At 36.6% G+C, this 21,644-nt stretch overlaps 1 protein-coding gene and 1 pseudogene across 1 annotated transcript in view; one reads left to right on the top strand and one right to left on the bottom strand.

Annotated features, from left to right (window-relative positions):
* Positions 1-276: 276 nt before the first annotated feature.
* On the bottom strand, positions 277-421 carry LOC111825973 (annotated as a pseudogene).
* Positions 422-673: 252 nt separating this feature from the next.
* Positions 674-21,644, top strand: part of TMEM156 (transmembrane protein 156) — a 36,042-nt gene continuing 15,071 nt past the window's right edge. The window contains exons 1-5 of the mRNA XM_023753668.1: positions 674-761; positions 11,010-11,279; positions 14,444-14,701; positions 18,011-18,130; positions 19,889-19,969. Of these exons, the coding sequence (XP_023609436.1) occupies positions 674-761; positions 11,010-11,279; positions 14,444-14,701; positions 18,011-18,130; positions 19,889-19,969 (817 nt within the window). The remainder of the gene's footprint in view (positions 762-11,009; positions 11,280-14,443; positions 14,702-18,010; positions 18,131-19,888; positions 19,970-21,644) is intronic.

The following is a 21,644-nucleotide window of genomic DNA, read 5'->3' on the forward strand; positions in this document are numbered from 1 at the left end:
ATATTCCAAATATGGAATTGCTGAGCCCAGGAGTTAATGTGTGCTTTTTAAAAAAATATAAAATCAACAATCATTTAATAACTAAATGAATGAATGCTGTCCATATAACCTGAACATGACTGACCTTCATCATTTTATTTTTGGTGAGTATATTGTGAGTTTATATTTATCACACAGATTGGTAAACAAGAGACAATAGCTTCAAATTTAGGTGAGGACAAGACCCCTTTGCTTCTCAAGATCATTTCTTTATTTTTTTATTTTATTTTTTTCATTTCGTGTGCCTCAGGCATGAAACAGCTCTGGCTGCCGGCACAGGTATCAAGTTAGGATGAACTAAGGACTGTACATCTGCTTTGCCCCTGATTGCAGTAAGAGCAACACCACCAATCAGGTGTCTCCTTGCCCATTGCCAGGGGGTTCCTTTCTTTATTTTTATCTTGTTTAGAAGATAGTTTGAAAGTGCTTATTTGAAAGTAGTTTTCTCAATGTCTAGTGACTCAAAATGAAGAAGTCTCAGTTCAAGGCCTCTTTTTTTTTTTTTAAATTCTTACCCAAAAGGAAGTATGAGGTCAATTGCATAAACTTAAAGTACCACAGAGATGAAACTTAAAGCAGGAAGAAACTTGCCATCAATGCACTGGATGGGAACACGTGTGTCATGTGAACAGACATGACAAAAACAGCCCTCCTTAAATTACTTTTAGCAATAGTGATCACATTCATTTTAATTTTGCCGGAATATTTCAAGACACCCAAAGGTGAGTATATAATTATAACTTATCTTTTCTTTTTCTTAATTTTAAAAGTGATGACAGCCAATGGTTACAGGAAATGTCTTCAGTTCAGAGACATGCTGCATGGGCGGGAGCTCTCTATTTGAAAAGCTAATTCAGGGAGATTGCAACTTCAGTTGACTGTTCCATAGCACAGTAACCTTAGTCATAGCACTTAGTCATTGTAGCATACAATAATGAAATAAAAAAATGAAAAGACAGTTTAAAATTTGTGGCCAAGATTTCAAACATTCAGTTTACAGTAATCTCATCACATGATTTTGCTTTTTAAAACATTTCCCTTCAAAACCAGTTTTAAGTATGCTTTTACATTCTGAAATTATTATCGACAGAAAAGAACATTTATTATGTTAAAATGGCTTGACTTCCTTCCAACAGCTATTTCACACAATAACTTACTATTGCTTTTTGAAAAACGAATTAGCTATTTCAAAATATAATTAGAGTAAGATGGGTGCAAATTTAAGCAGGTATATGGGTGTGAATGTTTGTAACGAGAGAAAAATGGAACAAAATGAACTCTGTGGATATTTCAAAGAATTGGAATGATTGCTAAAACGGAGGATAGAAAATAATTAGGTGTAAATTTAAACTATTTTTATATGTCAGTAAAAGATTTGAAAATATGTTAATGTGACTATTTGGATGATAACTGTTCCCTAGCATTTAATAATAAAAAAAATAAAAAATATATAATATCATTAAAAGTTATATAAATTTGATTAAAATTAGGAAAAATCTTATAATTTGACTTGCTGCAGTAATTATTGTTGCATATACATAATGCTGAATAGACAGATAAAAATATTTTTTGGTAAATAAATACCACGGTTGTGCAAATTTGAACAATTGAATTGTTCAAATTTCTCTTGTTTTTCTGGCATTATGTTGCTTAGATTAGGCAACCACAGCGTACATATATATTTATTTCTCATTTTTTGGTATTCGTTTCAGGTGTACAGCACAGTGGTTAGACAATCATATACTTTACAAAGTGTTCCCCCCGATATTTCCAGTACCCACCTAGCACTATACTAGTACATAGTTATTAAATAGCACATATTTTTAATTCTTGATTTCACTGAATGCAAATATAAAAAGAATAGTTAGAATTGGACTAGAGATAACTATTTAAATGTTTAAGCGATTGTGGGCTGAGAGTAAGCTCATTTAATAATTATCTAAGGTAGGTCATATAGGCATATCTAGCACCTCCAAAAAATCAGGTTGGATCTAATGAAAACTAGGTAATCAGCCTAAAAGAGATTTAATAAACTACTTACTAATTATTGGTTAATGTTTATGTGAACTGGTAACTACCGACATTGATATAATTTTTGTTCTCCTAGTTTCTTAACCAATTATATCAGCTCCCAATACTACCTTTACTGCCTTCACATACTCTAAAGAGCCATTTCTCTTTTCCTGCTTCAAGAACAGCATAGATATTTCCCCGGACTCTTTGGGGTGATGAACTTATTTGGGAATTTTGTTTCAAAGGAACCTTCCTTAGGACCAATAAACAAAATGTTTGAAAAGCACCATCTTATCCTGATGTCATTTTCTGGTAGAAGGAATTTTGCACAGAGCCACCATAAACAAAAATTTTATTACTAGGCAAAATGTTTTACATATACAGTAGTATAAAAATCATGTATTAAAAATAGTGTAATAATAAGGTTTTATATCTTTTTTTTGTTAAAGGGACTGCTTTTTAAAATATATATATATATATATTTTATTGATTTTTTACAGAGAGGAAGGGAGAGGGATAGAGAGTTAGAAACATTGATCAGCTGCCTCCTGCACACCTCCTACTGGGGATGTGCCGGCAACCAAGGTACATGCCCTTGACTGGAATCAAACCTGGGACCTTTCAGTCTGCAGACTGACGCTCTATCCACTGAGCCAAACCAGTTGGGGCTAATGTTTTATATCTTATACTGGTTTATGGAAAACCAGGAATAGTTCCTATCACCTCATGTTACCCATAAGGGCACATAATTGTTTTTGCTTTTAAAAAACTTTATATTTTAGTATTTTTTAAATCACAATAATACTCAATGTTTTATGAAATGAGTTGACTTGCTAGCCAGTATAGTTCATAAAACAAACTCTCTGGTAAAATTATCTAGATAATAAGCTTAGAGTGTTCCATTAGTGCTAAAATTAACCTTGAGCTCTTTCTGTATAGTCTCACCCTCCCTATCAGTTACTTGTGTCTTTTTTCCCACTTTTTCTTATGTCCTATTCACTTTAATTTCTAAGACAAATATTATAAATGATTTTTACTTATAAATTATTCACTGATACCCTGTCTTCGACACGTCAAATGAATTAAAAAAGAATCTTAATGAGGAATAAGTATTCACGAGGCTTAATAGATTTGATTTGAAAATAACAAACCGTCCAAAGGCCTATGTTAAAAATAGAGAACTGTATTTGATCATTTTTCATCAAGAATGTATCTGAGTCTCTGAGTAATCATTACTCGGAATATTCAATTATCATAGTTATACAGTAGAAGCTATTTATTCTAACTTCACCAAAGGAGAGGAACTTTAACGGTGTCTGAGAGTTTTAATGAGTTTGCATTGGCAGGAGAGCTTATTCTAATACTTGCAGCTTACTTGAAAAACAGCTTATGCGAAGATTTGGTAGCTAATATAATGTTTTGAAAGGCTTATATTGCATGGAGATAATAGAGATATAAAAAGGAGTGGATATATTTTGATTCAGAGCTTCTTGCAATTAAGGGAGCTAGGTTTCCCTGAACAATAAACTTAATCAATCTACTTTTGTTGGACAATGTTTATAAGAGAGTGAGACCTGGTTAACTCATATAAACCTCAGTGATCTTTTATTTTTTCATTCTTTCACTTAAGAATACTATCTACCTGTACTAGAAACCCAGGGCTACGAAAATGAAAGGCAGGTCTTCCTTCAAGGAGTTTTCAGTCGGGAAGACTGACTGGTAAATAATTAAATACGATACTGCAATTACTGGATAGCAACGTAAAACGGCTCAACATGAACGCAGTAAAAGTGGCCTCTGGGCCTGTCTGGGGAGAAGATGTTTCTTCCATTTTTGTTGCCATGGGAAATAACTCCCAGATTTCAAATGATCACCCAATATTTCTCCTTACCTGCTTGCAGAAGCACTTTCTAAGAGAAGCAATTATTATTGATTTTCAAATAAAATGTACTCATATAAATATCTCCGAAATTCTTGAAACCAGAGGTAGTAATGAGTTACGCAAGTATATTCCTGATGATTTGTGACAGTGTGGGACAGGAATAGTGCAGACGAAAACACCTCAAACCTAATTTTATCTAGCTGTTTTGACTTCCTCACTAACTTTTAAGAGCCAAACTGACATAAACTATGTTTGCTAGCTTTAATTTCCTCTTCCTTTTCACACTTTCTGATGGAAATAGTGGTATAATGAGCAGTGGAGTTGCAGAAAACAAAAGATAAAGGAACTTCAAATACTTAATGAACTCAAGGCTAAGTCCTGAAGCATCTGAGCATATGTACTACATATTACTTATGTCTGGGGTATAAAAAAAGTGTTAATTAAGGCTACCCACCATGAATTTGCCTGAAAGTGTTATCCCACTTCTCAAAAACGGGCTCTTTAATTTCTTCTTATTGTCTGGCTTATGAAAAATTTAATCGTAACTGCCAATAAGGTTTGGGATATAGTTTTGTGACTATTTAAATTAAAAAAAATTAACAAATAGTTATACATGTGCCAGGTAGTATACCAAGTACTTTTACATAAAATGTCTCATTTCAAGTCATTCAATACTTAAGCTCATTCACAATGAAGCATCTTTCTCAAGAGACTATTCTGAAAATCTTCAGAAAGAAGGAATAGAACTTGATGGGTAATTTTACTTTGTTGTGAGATTTTACTTCTTCCTGAATTTTATGAATCCTTATCATTTTTAAATGGCTACTAATGGACACTATATTTTTCCATATATATTTTAGACAATAAGTATTGGCACAAAAAAAAAATACTGCCAAATATAATGCTTTTTCACTGGTATGGGAGAATTGGCCTCATTGTCTCATCTATTAGGTTACAATACCAACAACCCTTGCTTGGGATGGTTTCTAACTGCTTGCCTCATTGAATTGAGGGATAAATGCTCTCTCTGTGTATTTCTTTTTTTTTTTTAAATAGAAAAATATGACTTTCTCTAAAACACGAATATGGTAATATATCTCCCCCTTGCACTGCTCTGTTTCTTTTCTTCATAGACCTGTCACCTATATAATTTACTTATTTATTATATATATTTTTTGTTGTCTGATTTCTCTAAATAGAATGTAAACTCCATGAAAATGAGGTTTCTGCCTGTTTTGTTCATATTTCAAGCACTTAGGACAGTATTTGTTGATTGAGTGAGCTTTCCGAGTCATATTGTAAAGCAGCTAAAAAGCGAACATTCTTGAAGGAAGCATTTCTCATCTGATTCTCACAACCATTTTTGATTTAGGCAGGCCAGGCATTACTATCCTCTTACCTGTTTGAAACACTAAATGTCATCACAAATCTAGAACTTTTAGATTGTGACATTTATTTCACGGAATTTTTTTTACTTAAAAATAATGTGTCAAAACAACAAATGAACAAACAAAACTGATAGAGACACAGCAGTATGGTGGTTACCAGAGAGAAATGGGAGTGGAGGGTTGCAAAGGGTAAAGAGGGTCAAACATATGGTGATGGAAGGAGACTGACTTTGGGTGGTAAACACACAATGCAATATACAGATGATGTATCATAGAACTGTACACTTGAAACATATATAATTTTATTGACCAATGTCATCCCAATAAATTTAATTCAAAATGATATGTGTCCCTTTACCCTGAGTCATTTTTCTACCATTTTTTTCCTCCCACGGAGAATTTCACAATGTGTTTATGTCCCTTGTTTTGACAGGTAAAATCAGCAGTCTCTTTCTTCTGTCCCAAAGCTGCCTTTCACACACTGGTACCATTAGCTAAAAGTAACCCCAAACTTTTCCCCTTACCCCCAGGAAATATTTCAAATTGTCTCCCTCAAATGTTTATGAATAAATCCATATCCTATCTAGACTTCTCTGTCTCTGACCTGGTTAACATGGTAGATGGTTAACACATCATGGCCTTTTTTCACCGTTTCCCACTCAGTATTTACTAAAGAAGCATCAGCATTGGATCCAAAATGGAAATATAATTGAGTTTTTGCTGCTGAAATGAGTCTATGCCAATTGTTACAGAGGCAGACCTGTGACCAAAGGAAACGACATGTTAACCAATGTCTGTAAATTAGGCAGCAAAACCATACACTCTCTCCTCTCCTGGCAGCTAATATTTTTAAATTGCTGAATACCCAGTAATGATGCAAGATCTTCAGAAGCAATTGGCTATGCTTTGTTTTGCTCTGCTTTTGAAAGACATAACTTACATACAATAAAATGGAAAAGATCTTAAATGCTCAGTTTCATGAATTTTGACAATGGTATGCACCTATGTAACTGTCATCCCCATATAAATTATGGATTTTCAACACTCCCAGAGAGATTCCTTCTGCCTTTTCCTGTCAAATCTCCTCCCACCCCCAAGGCAACTTCCTGACCTGTGTCATCATAGTATAGTTTTGTGCCTTCTTATGCTTCATATAAATGGAATCATCATACAATATCCATTTTTGGTCTGGATTCTTTAGCTTAGCATAATGTTTTGAGATTCATCCATGTTATTGAGTATACCATAGTTCCTTTGCTAAGTAGTCCATTGTATAAATGCACTAAATTTGTCTATTCGTCCATTGGCTTGTTTCCAGTTTGTGGCAATTATAAATGTGCTATTATGAACATTCTTGTACAAATCTTTGTAGGAACATATGCTTTCATTTATATGAGGCAACTAGTAGTAGAATACCTGAGTATATTTAATTTTATAAGAAGTCACCAAATGCTTCTCAAAAATGGTTGCACTTAGCTATGTTTCTAGTGGAAAAAAATTTCTTATTTTTCCTAGTTTACATTTAATATTCTGGAGCAACAACTCAGAATATGTATTGTCTGAAATAATCCATACTTCTTCCAAAGTTCCCTGACAACTAGTTAACAGAGGAATAGCAGAGTAGTTTTTGGAGCTCTTATCGTCTGTCAAACAGTGAAGGTTTTATTATAAATTCTCACATATTTTTGAAGGTCAACAGAGAGTTGAGACTTCTCTTCTTATAGCCCTACCTTGAAAAACATTCCTAGCACAAAAAAATAAAATGTGAGTTAAAACATATTTAAAAATTAAAAAAATACATAGTTGAACTGATAAGAAAACTTCTCAAAGGGGAAAAATGACTAAAAATTATAAATCCAGATGGGTAAGCAACAGTGAACAAATTGGTCACTTCAGGGGCATCTACCAATTCCTGGTGGCCTAGAGTCTCAGTGTCATGGGGCCATACGTGGGGGACAGGGACACTAAAAGGTGACTGAAAGGATTCTTTCCAGTTTTGGGTTATTATAAATAAAAAAGCTTCCATGAAAATTCATTTACAGATATTTGTGTGAACATATGTTTTTATTTCTCTTGTGTAAATTCCTAGGAGTAGAATTGTTGGGCGATATGCTAAGTGTATATTTAAATTTTTTAAAAAATATATTTTTATTGATTTTTCACAGAGAGGAAGGGAGAGGGATAGAGAATTAGAAACATCGATGAGAGAGAAACATCGATCAGCTGCCTCCTGCACACTCCCCACTGGGTTTGTGCCTGCAACCAAGGTACATGCCCTTGGCCAGAATCAAACCCGGGACCCCTGAGTCCGCAGGCCGACGCTCTATCCACTGAGCCAAACCGGTCAGGGCATAAATGTATATTTAACTTAAAGGAAATGAAAACCTGTTTTCCAAAGTGGTTGGACTATTGTACAGTCCCATCATGTATGAGCATTATAGTTCATAGCAGCATCATTCAGAACAGCAAAAAATAGAAACACCCAAATGTTCATGGTCAGAGAATGAATAAATTGTGATACATCCTTCAAATAAATACCACAAATAATTAACTACAGCAACATGACTAAGACATATTGAGCAGAAAAAGCAAGTCATAGATGAAACCATATAGCATATTCCATATATATGTATATATTTCTAAAATATGCTAAAAAGCAATGTTATTTGGAATATATACATTTTTGAAAGAAGGTAAAGCAAAGGGGTGGTACACACAAAATTAATGAGAGTGGTCAACCTCTGGGAAAGAAGTTGTGTGTAGGGATGGGCAGGTTAGGGTGCCTAAAAGATGTTGGTAATATCCTGTTTCTTAATCTGTGTGATTGATACATGGTGTTTATTTTTATTATTATTTAACTGGCACAATATATTTTATATATGCTTATATATGATTTATTATAATAAAAGTTAAAAAAGGAAGTAACTTTCATAATTTCACCAGGATGTGCCAGAAAAGAAAATAAAGATCGTCCATGTTTCTTTAAAAAGAAAAAACAACTGATCTGGGCATTTGTCCTATACTGTAATGTGTTTTCCTAATACTATTTAGCATTCTGTATACTTCCTCTGAGAGATGGCAGTCCTAGTAGTGGAGTAATTCTGGCATGCAGTTCTATCTCTGGGAGTGAGAATTTAGATTCCTGGTTCCCAGCAATATTAATGGCAGTAGTTAAAATCATAAATCCTTGTTTATGGTGATGAAATTATAGCCCATCTCATAACAAAAATGATTGAGTAGAATTCATTTATTTCTTAAAATTATATCAGGGAAGGATATGTCCTCTACTTATTTTCCAACTGAATTATTTAAACCCGAGGTTTAAAAAACATCATAAAATGACCTCATACCCAAATGTAAATTCTAAGAAGCCCAGTTGATCACTTATTGAATAAGACTGCACTATTGACAGTAAAATTTCTCTATCTCCCTTCTAGGTCATAGCATAAAACTATAAATTCAAAAAGTTGAAAATTTCACGAGCTGAAAAATTCCAGTGAGGAAAGTGGAAAGATGGCAAGAAATAAGTTTTTCGTGTATTTTACTAACATAAAAAAAGCTAGAGTTCTATCAGCTAGTGCATTTCTATCTCCCTCCTGGGACATTGTTATTGAAGACAATGTTTTAAAAAATTAGTTACTATTTGATTACATCTTTGTTTATAAATAAATTATAAAATTATGTATTTGAGTGAATCAGTGATTCCCAAAGTGGGCGCTACCGCCCCCCGGTGGGCGCTGCAGCGACCCAGGGGGGCGGTGATGGCCACAGGTGCATTTGGGGGCGATGAGTAACTGCTATTAAAATTTAAAAAAAATTAATTTCCAGGGGCTGAGTAATATTTTTTCTGGAAAGGGGGCAGTAGGCCAAATAAGTTTGGGAACCACTGGAGTAAATTACCCCTCCCCCAAAAAACTTTATAGCAACTCAAGTATGAAATGTGTTTGAAGCTGGAAATCAAATGTGAATTATCACGGAAGCAATTTCAAATGCAGAAGGGAATGAGCCTTTAACTTATTACATAATAAAAATATCATCATCAGTAATGAAACACTTATGAATTAATATTAAAGTACAAATTCCAGAAGCAAAAGAAATTTTTAATATTAATCAATAGCTTCATTTTCTTTTAAGTTAGAACCAAGATGTATGACTAGAAGTAATCATTCTAAAAAAATGGAGTAATTCTTCTATTGTACTCCACATTATTTAGAAAATTTAAAAAATATAGTATTTTGCCCTATATGATTATATGAAATATAGGTAAAGACATATAATGGTGGAATTGAGCATGTTATTTATTCTCTTATACTGGCAAATGAGAGTCAGATGGGAATATCTGAAAGAGGGGTTACCTATTCCTTAGTTGAGCACTACTGCTAAGTAGGGATTTCTGATTTTTATATAGTGATCTTTAATTACTTGTACAAATTAAATCATAGACAATTCTATCCTAAATGAAGGATGCATTTTTAATTTTTACTTTGGAACATGGGTCTGAATTTTAAATAATATACCTTTGTACAAATTTCAGAAGTGTTTTCAGATGTACTATACCACTTGATGCTACTATAACCCCATGAGGTTAGCAGAATCTAGAGTTATTATCTCTATTTTGCTGATGAGAAAATGAGACTCATGGAGATTAAATTGTTCGAGTATCTTGGCTAATGACAGATACAACACTAAGTCTTTCTGTCTTTTCTTTTGAAGTTGACTTTTTTTTTCTATTTATACCACCATTTCCATATCAGATGTTTGTCTTCAGACAAAAATACAAATTATGTCATCCTGTTAAGTTTCATCTTTAGAGGTTCAGGCAGGTTGAATAATGGCCACCCAAACATTGGTGATTAGGTGTTAAAACCTAGAACCTGTGAATGCTACCTTATAAGGAAAAAGGGTCTTTACAGATGAGACTAAGTTAAGGATCTTGAGATGGGGGATTATCCTGCATTATCCAAGTGAACCCTAATCCAACCATCTGTCCTTATAAGAGAGAGGCACAGGGAGACTTGACCCAGACAGACGAGTAGAAGACAGACACAAAGAAGGCAATGCGACCACACAGGCTGAGTTTGAAGTGATACAGCCGCAAGCCAAGGAATGCCAGCAGCCACCAAAAGCTGGAAGGGGGCAAGGGACAGATTCGTCCCTAGGACCCTCAGGGGAGTGTGGCCTTGTAGATACCTAGATTTCAGACCAGTATAACCGGTGTTGAACTGCTGGCCTTTAGAACTGTAAGAGAATGAATTTCTTATCTTAAGGCACCCAGGTTGTGGTAACTTGTTACACAGCCCTTGGAAACTAATGGAGATACTATACTGTTCATGACTTCCATTCCCTGTTCAACTCCATGCAGTTGACTTGAACCTCCAGCGTAGAACAGATGAATTCAGAGGAACCTGAGGCTTGTCCATTAGAACTTTCCCAGAAGAGAGAATGGTTACAATGCTAGGGTTTCCAAGCACTTTGTTACAAGGACTGTTTGCTGAAAATTAATAGGGACTGTTGATAAACTTTAAAAAGAAATATTTAAATGGAGTAGCTATTGTTAATTGATGTAAAAACAACATCTTGTCACTGATAAGCTGAAATGTACTGAGAAAAACTGGGAGCTATTATTGTGTATTTATTTGAAAAATTCAAACTTTCACAGTAAAGAAAGTTTTTGTTTTCCTTTATAGGAAACATGTTGGAGCTATCATGTCTGGAAGTGTGCTTACAACCTGATCTTACCTATTCATTCTCTTCCTTAAATTTTTCTGTTGTGACTTTTCTGCAACCAGTAAGGGAAACTGAAACTATGATGGGAATTTTTCTAAATCACTCCAACTTTCAAAACTTCACCAGGATATGCCCTGACATCACAAGTGAATTTCAAATGTGCTCCTCGTGTTTGGTTTGTGAGTCCAAAGGAAACATGGATTTTATTTCTCAGGAACAAACATCAAAAGGTAAATTCAAAGGGAAAGTGAGAATGAAATGTATCAAGGATAGATGACCATATTCTGTTAAAAAAGGGTATTAATAATATATTCAAATTTTAAGTCCCTGGATTCGCTCTTGATGACTGACTTGAAGGGCTTTGAGATATTAATTGTTCTTGGTTTACTTTGATTGATCAAAAACAAAATATCTATTCAAAATATCGATGCCACTGTGATTCACAAAGATTTGATGGTTAAAGAATTATTTAACATGCTATTTTCAAAGATACTGAATTTAAATAAATGGTCTTTAAAATGTGAATTAAAAATTCTAAATAAACTTGTAGGTTCTCAGAGTAAAAAAAAAATCATACTTTGATTCTCTAAGGAGTCATTGAATTCTTGATACATTTATAACTATTCCTGCTTAACATTTATCCACTATATATGAGCTGTCTTTTTACTTGTCTAACTATCCAGTGAGCCTATTGATGGCAAGGTCTTTGTCTTTGTTCACTAGTATATTTCTATATCTTAGCATAATGCCTGACATTTGGTACTCAATAAGTATTTGTTTAATGAATGAATGAACAAATAAAAAATAACTACATATTACCTGTAGTGTATAATTGAATCTTACATTTATTATGTGATCAATATATATTATTTAGTTACATTGTATTAATTTGAATCATTGAGAAATTAAGTAATTCACTTATAATCACAAAATATATTGGTTGCCTCAAGCCTAAGCATAAAAATGATTGCTTATGCCGATTTATTTTTGTCACTGATAAGCTGAAATGTACTGAGAAAAAGGCATAAACAAGATTGCCTTTTATTTGTTTTATATTGGCATTTTCCCCATTCTTTAGAAATGGGAACAAGGAGGGGAGGATGAGAGGACATCTGTAATAATGCCAACAACAAAAAATTGGGAACAAGATTTCTTGTCATTGACTTTTGATGAAGTACAATAGACATGTCTTCTTCTGAGTTCTTCTTCAAGCAGTGTTGTAACTATTGCAGGACTTCGGGTCAAATCACCAGAAAGCAAAATGGGGAAATACCTTTATGATAGCAAAGAACTAGAAAGTGTTTCAAGGGCTGGCATTTCACAGGTGCTACTTCTCTGTCTCTTTGAAAAGTGAAAACAGTGTTTTCTTAAATAATAGGTGTTTATTGCATGTAACATCATTATATTTAAAATCATTTTTCTTGAGATATTAAAAAAGAAAGAAAGAAAAAGATCCCAATTGAGGGCCATTTTATAAGTACCTGGCTCAGGACTCCTCAAAACTGTTGAGGTCATCAAAAATAAGAAAAGTTTAAGAAACTGTCAATCAAGAGGAGTCTAAGGAGATATAATGAGTAAATGTGAATAGGTACCCTGAATGGAATCCTGGAGTGAAAAATACGGACATTAGGTAAAAAACAAGGAACCCTGAATAAAGTATGGACTTTAGTCAATAATAATGTATCAATATTGGCTCAATAATTGTGACAAATGTTCCTGTGAATGTAAAATGTTAATAATAGGGGAAAGTTGGTATGGAGTATATATGAACTCCATGTATTGTCTTCACAACTTTTCTGTAAGTCTAAAACTATTCTAAAATAGTTATGTTCAAATTAATTCATTAAAAGAAAGTGAGGCCCTCTGGCTTGGAAGGAAATAAAAAAAAAGAAAGAAAGTGAAAACAGTGCATTGATAAGTTCTCTTAGTTGCTATAGCTGTGTAATAAATCACCCCAAAACTCAGTGGCTTAAAAAAACAGCAATCATTTATTTCCTTCCTCCTTCCTTCTTCCTTCCCTTCCTTCCTCCCTCCCTCCCTCCCTCCCTCCCTCCCTCCCTCCCTCCCTCCCTTCCTTCCTTCCTTCCTTCCTTCCTTCCTTCCTTCCTTCCTTCCTTCCTATCTTTTCTTTTCTTTTCTCTTCTCCTTCTCTTCCTCCTCCTTCTTCCTCTTCTTCTTGCTTCCTTCCTTCCTTCCTTCCTTCCTTCCTTCCTTCCTTCCTTCCTATCTTTTCTTTTCTTTTCTCTTCTCCTTCTCTTCCTCCTCCTTCTTCCTCTTCTTCTTGGTGGGTCAGGGATTCAGAATGGGCATAACTGGGCATTTCTGGCTGGGAGCATTTCATACTGTTGGGTAAGACAGTGGCGAGCTAAAGCAGAGGGGCTGAGCAGCTAGAGACAGGTGGGCATTTCTCTTCAGGTTTTTTCTCAGAATTTCCTATGTGGTCTTTCCATGTGGGCTACTTTGGGCTTCCTCACAGCATGATCACTTTAAGTTGTTGAACTGGTACATAGTGGTTCAAGGCCCTAATATTATGTTCCAGGGAACAAGGTAGATATTGCTTCACCTTTCTGGCTTCACCATGAAGAGTCTCTTTTTCTGAATTTGGTTGATTACACTTATCACAAACCCTCCCACCCAGATTCAAGGTATTAGACTCTACCTATCTATGGTGCAGTGGCAAAATTTTAAGTTAACATGTATGCTATGGGTTGAATTATATTGAAGTCTTATCCTCCAGTAATTCAGAATGTGATATTTGAAAATAGGGTTGTTGCAGATGTAATTAGTTAAGATGAGGTCAACAGGATGGGTTAGGGTCCAATATGACTGGTGTCCTTATAAAAAGGGGAAATGTGGACACAGACAAGCACACAGATGGAGCGCCATGTGAAAATAAAGGCAGAGATTAGGGTGATGCTTCCACAAGCCACGCAATGCCAAGATTGCCAGCAACCCCAGAAGCTTGGAGAGGGGCCTGGCACAGATCTTACCCAGAGAGCCCTCAGAGAGAAGCAACTTGGCCAACACCTTAATCTTGAAAGCCTAGCCTCTAAAACTGTGAGACAATAAATTTCTGTTGCTTAAGTCACCCAGTTTATGGTGCTTTGTGATGCAGCCCTAGCAAACTAGTGTAATGTGGGATGAGAAATATTGTTGTGACAATTTTGAAAAATAAAATCGGTTCCACAAGTTGTCAGAGAAATATCTGTGTTTTCTTTGAGATGCTCTGATTCTGTTTCAATCTTATTGTCCTTTGGGTTTCACAATCTTAAAAAAATTTAGTGCAGGTAACTTCTTGTTTCTACTTTTTTATATAGGAAGAGATTTAGTTTTAAATTGTTTTCTTACTAGGTATTACTATTTTGTGAATAACATTTTTCTAATCTCTTTCTAGTTCTTATCATGAGAGGATCCATGGAAGTGAAGGCAAACGATCTTTCACCTTGTCGACATTTTAACTTCACTGTAGCTCCTGCAGTTGACCACTCGGAGGAATATAACATTACCTGTCATCTAAGAACAGGCACCAGAAGCTCAGCAATGATGGAGGAAGAGCCAACCACGGAAAAGTCTATAGACCATACTTGTGGAATTATGAATCACTCGAATAATTGTGTACACATTTCTTTGCACCTAGAAATGGATGTAAAAAGTAAGTTTTAAAGGAAATTAGAGGGAAAAGAGAAATTATATAAGGGCTATCACATTAACTTCACTGAAAGTAAAATCATTGAAGAACTTTATTGATGAAGTAATATGGCTAGAAAAGTGTTAGCCCCTTTATCTGTTTTTTTTTTTAAATGTGCTCTTTATGGGGCCCAACCCTACCTGGAGGCAGAAGGAGCATCTATGGGTGGTGACTGAGGGTCACTAGAAAGACCCTCTGCTCTAGAAAAGATGTTGTACATGCCTATTAGCTGCACTTGAAGTAATACTACCTCACTTGGGTATGAAAGGGTGAGGTTTATTTTAAAATGTAAATATCCATGTACATTGTGATATCTATTAACATCTTACTTTGAATTGATTTAACATGTCCTCTTAGAGCTGTGAACCAGGTCTGCATTAAATGGGATTCTTTCTCTTTATTGATTAAGGTATTACATATGTGTCCTTATCCCCCCATTGCCCCCCTCATGCCCTCACCCCCTGGTGTCTGTGTCCATTGGTTAGGCTTCTATGCATGCATACAAGTCCTTTACTTGATCTCTCCCCCTTACCATAGCTAAATAGGATTCTTGATGTGAAGCCGAGAAGATAGGCAGGATAAAGATTAAGCACTTTGGTTCCCTGGAGGAGTTGGGGGAATGTAGGAGCCCAAAGACAAAACTTACATATATCTTAGTTCTGCTTAAGGCTGATTAACTTCTTACCCACCCTCTTCTGATTGACCACAATTGATCCTTTTACTAAGCATTGTGCCCTCACTTAGCCACAAAACCTACTCTTGAAGAGCATTTTATGATCTAACCATTTAATGAGTGCCTGCTGTATGCCAAGCAGTGTTCCAGGCATTGGGGACACAAAGAGAGATGAATGCAAAGCAATCAGGGAGGTCATTCAGTGCGACAGGTGCTCTGCTAGAGCAATCTTCTGTGCTTTTGGATGTTCCAGATGCCTGGGAGCCTTTCAGGTGACTTTGGAATGGTTTTCTAAAACGTTAGTTATTTTTGAGGCAACTATTTAAAAAATCTTATTTTTATTTTAAAGCAAACACAAATATATACTATGTATGCATTTTGAAAATAAAATACACGACTTCAGAGAATTTTCTCCTGTGAGTTAGTTTGCCCAGGACCCTACAGCTTCTGCAGTTAGTGCGTATTTCAAGGTGTGTGTGTGTGTGTGTGTGTGTGTGTGTGTGTGTGTGTGTGTGTGTGGGGTGGGGGTGGCATGGGAGAGGGCATGAGAAAGTCCGTTCCGTTCCTTCTGGTTCAGGTGTGAGGTTGGGAGGTAAGTTTTGGAAAGGCTGCATAGGAAAGGTGACTGTGATAAAATCTGAAAGATAAAGAGGTTTGGATTATAGATTCTAAAACATTTATTTCAATGTACATTTATGTATCCATTTAATTACTTGATGTTCTAAAACATAAAGGAAAAATAAGCATTTCTATTATGATTTTAAGAGGATTTATTTTTGTGTTAATGGAAAAATCCACAAATCTAGTCAGAGTGAAATGATAGTTAATTTTTTGGGGGGCCTATAATTCAGAAAGATTATAGGGGTGCATACATAGGTAGTTTTATATTCTGGAAAAACTATATCCATTTTGCCATGTGTAGAAGATTAAAAAATTATTCGTATTTTACTCTGCTGTGCAAAGACTAATGTGATCTTCTTTAAAAGCCCCATCCATCAGGGAATGAAACAAAATTTAGTCCAATTTGGTAAATTTACTCTGAAACAATAATTTAAACCGTCTCTTTAGATTTTTTTCAGATTCTTGTTCGTTTCCCCTTGGCTCTCTCCCAGGTGGCTGCAGGGATGCAGGGAAGGTGTGAGGCATGGGATGTGGGGAAACACATTCCTCTGTGTTCATGCTGATGCTATGTTCACACTGGTGGGTGGGCTGGCTGGCTTGGCCTCAACTGTGCACATTCTGCTCTTGCAATATAACTTTGGTGAATGCATGGTTCTTTTTTTTTTTTTTTTGGCTTGACCACTACCCAGTGACACCTTGGTGGTTGGACCCATCTTGGCTTTTGCTGGCACTGACAATCTATTCCTTTTTTTTTTTTTTAAAGAGAGGAAGGGAGAGGGAGAGAGAGAGATAGAAACATCAGTGATAGAGAATCATTGATTGGCTGCCTTCTGCATGCCCCCTACTGGGTATCAAGCCCACCACCTGGGCAGGTGTCCTGACTAGGAATCAAACCATGACCTCCTGGTTCATAGGTCGACGCTCAACCACTGAGCCAGGCCGGCTGGGCTGACTACATACTTTTATCTTGCTGAGTGAGAAATGCAAGTTTGGCAGCTAACTATCATGGAATGATATTGGGGAGGCCAAGTGCTATGTCATCCCAGTCAACTATGACTTTTCTTCATCTAGCTTCTTCTCTAAATACATGTTGACTGCTTATGTGATGTACACCTGCGCATGGAGTGGGGGTCCTGTGAAAGGGATACCCAGATCATGAGCACAACAAGGGCAGTCATCCAAGGGTATATGCAAGTTATATATCTTGCTAAGTTGAATAAGTACTAGCTGTGTTTTGTGTACAAGGAAGAGGGTCCAGAGGATGGCTTAGAAAGTCAGTAGACAGTTGTGTCTTGGACATGATGAGGTTGTCATCGTTTAAGTCACTGATTCCTGGGTCGGCTGGCCAGTGTGTCTCTATGGGACCAAAGGAGACCGTGCTAAACTATTGCTGGATGGTGACCGTACTCCCTGTGTGGCTTCACTGTCATTTGAGTGACCAAGTGTTTACCTGTATCTTCATTCAGTTTAGGCTGGGATAACTGCATGTTTAATTAATGCATGTACTTGATCTGATCATCGCCTTGAGGGCCCCTGTGAAAAGGGGAGTCTGATTATTCATCTGCCCTGGCTGCTTTCACCTCCTGTGCCTCAGCCCAGCCCTTTCTCTTTGTCTGTCTTTACCTTTCGTCCTCATCCTCCTCATACTCAGTGCATCTTTGTTGATGTCAGGATATAATTTTTGGCTGCTTGGCTATGTCCTGGTCTTAACCTAGTGATAGAAATGATAGTGAAACTAACACTAGCGTAACCTGTAAGAAATTAACCCTAGAAATTCAGAACTAAATGGATCTCAGGAAGCCACCTGATCAAGTTTCCTCGTACATCAGGGAAGAATTCAGGAGAGCAAATGACTCATAAAGTGATGCTATATAATATTTAGCTTTTTAGTTACGGGCAGAATATGTAATAGAACCCAGCTGCACCACCACATAGCCTCTTGTTTATTGTGTCCTTTTATTGTATTTTTTTCTTTGCAGATTTCTCTTGTTTCATGAAGATCACTTGGTATGTGTTAGTAATATTAGTTTTTATATTTTTGCTCATCCTCATTATCCACAAAATACTTGAAGTCCATAGGCGAGTGCAGAAGTGGCAGAGTAAGTATTGAGAAATAAATCCATCATTTGGGATAATCCATTTAGTTTCAAGGAACTCCTAATCTTATCTATAGTTGTTTTTGTTTTAGTTTAATTTACCGGTTACTGAGCACCTACTGTGTGTAAGTGGCGATTCAGTAGGGAGTGGTGATAAAGAGTGTTATTGTTGGAGATCTAAGTTAAGGTGATGAGTGGGAGGGGGGAGCCAATCTTTAATGAGTGTGAGTGTGTCAGTTGATTTTTGGCTGGGCTGAGCTAAAATGTGGAACTGGAAATCAAGACTCTAGGGATGATATTAAAATATTTAATAACTAATAAGATGGTCACCTATCAGGGTGGACACTGAATGTTAACTATTGCCATAGCCCTACTTGTGTATACATGCATATAACTGCCCTGCTGGTGGGTATCCATCCATATATTGGCTCTATGAGTGCGTGCCCATGAATATACTGGCTGAATATCAGGCCTGATCGAAAGCAGTGGTCTCTCTTAAAGACAAGAGAAAAATGTGTCAGTATGAGACTAGTCTTTGGAGGTAGGTGGATACATTAGAATCCTAGTACTACCACTCACTAGTTATGTGACTTTGAGCAAGTTGCTTACTGTATCTGAGTGTTCCTTTTTCCCCTCTGTAAAACAAGGCTAGTCACCATTACCACACAGGGTTGAAGTAAGCATTGAATGAAAGAGATTACATAAGAAATTTAACACAATGTCGAGCATGGCAATGCTCAGTAAACAAGAGTAGTATTGTGCTGCTTGTATTATTTCCCAAGGCTCTTATGTTCTTTACCAGGCAAGGCTGTTAGTCATTTCAGTAGCCAAACAAATGGTTGCCTCTAGGTTTGAGTGCAAGTGCCATTAATTCTTTTGACTAAGTATTTGTTGCAGACATTTCTGAGAGCACTTTCATATCAAGTCTTGTCATTGATACCTTATATATGACCCCTAATGCATTGGTTAATGATCATAATATTGTATATTTGTAGAATAGCATTCTCACAAGATTTTTACTAGATTCTCAAAGCATGAAAACAGGGTATGTGCTATTATTTTTATTTTAAAAAACAATAACCCTGAGCCTCAGGGAGGTTAAGTATTCTGTCCAGAGTTATACAACTAATAAAATGTCAGCATTAAGACTCAGGGTCTTTCTAGTTTTGAAAATTATGTTATTTTAAATAAATGTATATTATTGCAAATAGTGCTTAGTTTTGAGTTTTTTTAATCTATTTTTTTCCATATAGTAACATACTAAGAAAGAGAGATAGAAACCAGAAAGAAAATGGGTCTAGAAAGAGACGAATAGTGGGGATTGACATTGAGTTCTTATGAACATTGAGCCACGTGACAGGCTTAATAACTTTCAAAGGCTTGCTTTATAAATCCAAGCATAGGCAGTAATAAAAAGTCACATCATTTAGGATATTAAATATCAAATAATAAAATATTCTGTACATGATATCTATGTATATATAATAACATAAATAAGATAACATTCTATACATAAGAGCTGGGCTTTTCATTAGGAAGATGGCATATGGCATTTATGGCAGTGGAGAAGCCACTGGTTTTAGAAAGAACCTGTATTTGTTCATGAAAAACAACTTAAGGAAAAGCTCTTTATGTCTTGCCATTCCAGGCCCTGTTGTGAATGGCTCATTTCCTTGGTAATCCATGGTCTCAACATGGGGAATATATTTTAAGAATGTGCTTGGTTACTATCTAAATATTTCATTTCTTTTCTTGGAATAGGTCATAAATACAAACCTTCATCTGTTCTCTTAAGAAGTGATTCTGAGAAACTCCGAACATTGGAAATGCGGGGAATTTCAGGTGAGCTCTGTGACCTGCAAACAGAACACTGCTCAGCAAATTCCAAAACTTCACCCTTTCGATATTAACTCAAGATCACGAGATCTGAGCTCGTTTAAATTAGCCTTGTATCGGGAAGAAAGGAACCATGGGCACATGATATCTAGTTTAATATATCTTATTATCAGGGGACAGTCACAATCAAAACAACCTCCTTAAATAATGGCAAGTTTGCTCAGTTGGCAAGAAGAAATTCATGTGGGTAGGCAGAGGAGAAAAAGCAATCAGGAATAAGTCTCAGATTTATTTTTAAATGAGACAAGATACCATTATTTCTCAGAACTGCAAGAAGTAATTGCAGAGTGGGTCTGGCTCTTGCTGGAGCCTTTATGTAGCGGAGGGTGTCATTGTGCAGAGAGCTTCTAATAGCCCCAATTAAAAAGAACCCTGTCCTCTCCCGAGAAATAGAAATGGAGTAAGAGTAAGGGAATCCTCATTAGAGCAGCAAGGGGGCTGTTAGCACAGACACCGTAGTTCCATCCCCTTCTTCAAATTGGGAAGCTTCCTTCTGAATTCAAGCTGTCAAGTCATATTAGAAAGAAAGCGGCAGACTATGACAGGGGCAAAGGCCTCTTCTTCGTCAGGGAGAAATAATATACTTGTGTCGCTGAAAACCACAGAATTACGAGTTATATAACTATATCTCCTCGTGCACAGCCAGTGAGCAGACCTCTTCGTGCTTTGTGAGACGTTACATAAGGAAACTTCATGTCTGGTGTGTAAACCGTTTTCAAAACTGAAAGGAAATTGAACAAATCCTGGGCCTGCAAAAAAGTGGGGGCTGCAGCTGCATCTGTAGCCACGTGGAGATTTGCACAGCATTTCACTGGGGACTATGCTCCTGAGCTTTTCTTAGCTATTTAAGTTAGCAGGTACTCCGCCCTCTAGCTTGAGGAAAAATTGGATTGGGTGCACCTAAAGAGCTCACTTTCATTTTAATTAATTAATTAGTTAATTAATTAAATGATTTCAGAGAGGAAGGGAGAGGGAGAGAGAGATAGAATCATCAATGATGAGAAAGAATCACTAACCGGCTGCCTCCTGCACATCCACACACTGGAGATCGAGCCCGAAACCTGAGCATGTCCTCTGACTGGGAATCAATCATGACCTCCTGGTTCATAATTCGATGCTCAACCACTGAGCCACGTCAGCTGGGCCCAAAGAGCTCACTTTAAAAATATACACATATTTTCTAATCTCAGCATTAGGAGTAAAATTATTAATCTACTAGAGGCCCAGTGCACGGATTTGTGCACATTGAAAGGAAATTAATTAGAAGGTGGCCAGCAGGGAGGGAATGGGCGAGATGGGGTGGACACACCCTGGAGCCAACCTCCTATGGTCCCTCCCTGGCCAGCCGCACCTGAGGTGGCGTGCCAGGGCTCAAAGTGCGACTGCAGAGTGAGGGGGTCCCTTTGGCAGGTGGGGTCCCTTGGCCTGGCCTGTGGGGATTGGGCTGAAACCGGCAGTCCGACATCACCCGAGGGGTCCCAGAGTGCAAGAGGGCACTCTGCAAAGTTGCTGTCTCTTGGCAGCTCCTGTGTTGAGCGTCTGTCCCCTGGTGGTCAGTGCTCATCATAGCTACCTGCTGGTTGGCCAGTTGGCTGGTCAGCTGGCTGCTTAGCCTTTAAAA

The sequence above is a fragment of the Myotis lucifugus genome, unplaced genomic scaffold (genome assembly GCF_000147115.1).
Source record: "Myotis lucifugus unplaced genomic scaffold, Myoluc2.0 scaffold_48, whole genome shotgun sequence".
Lineage (NCBI taxonomy): Eukaryota > Metazoa > Chordata > Mammalia > Chiroptera > Vespertilionidae > Myotis > Myotis lucifugus.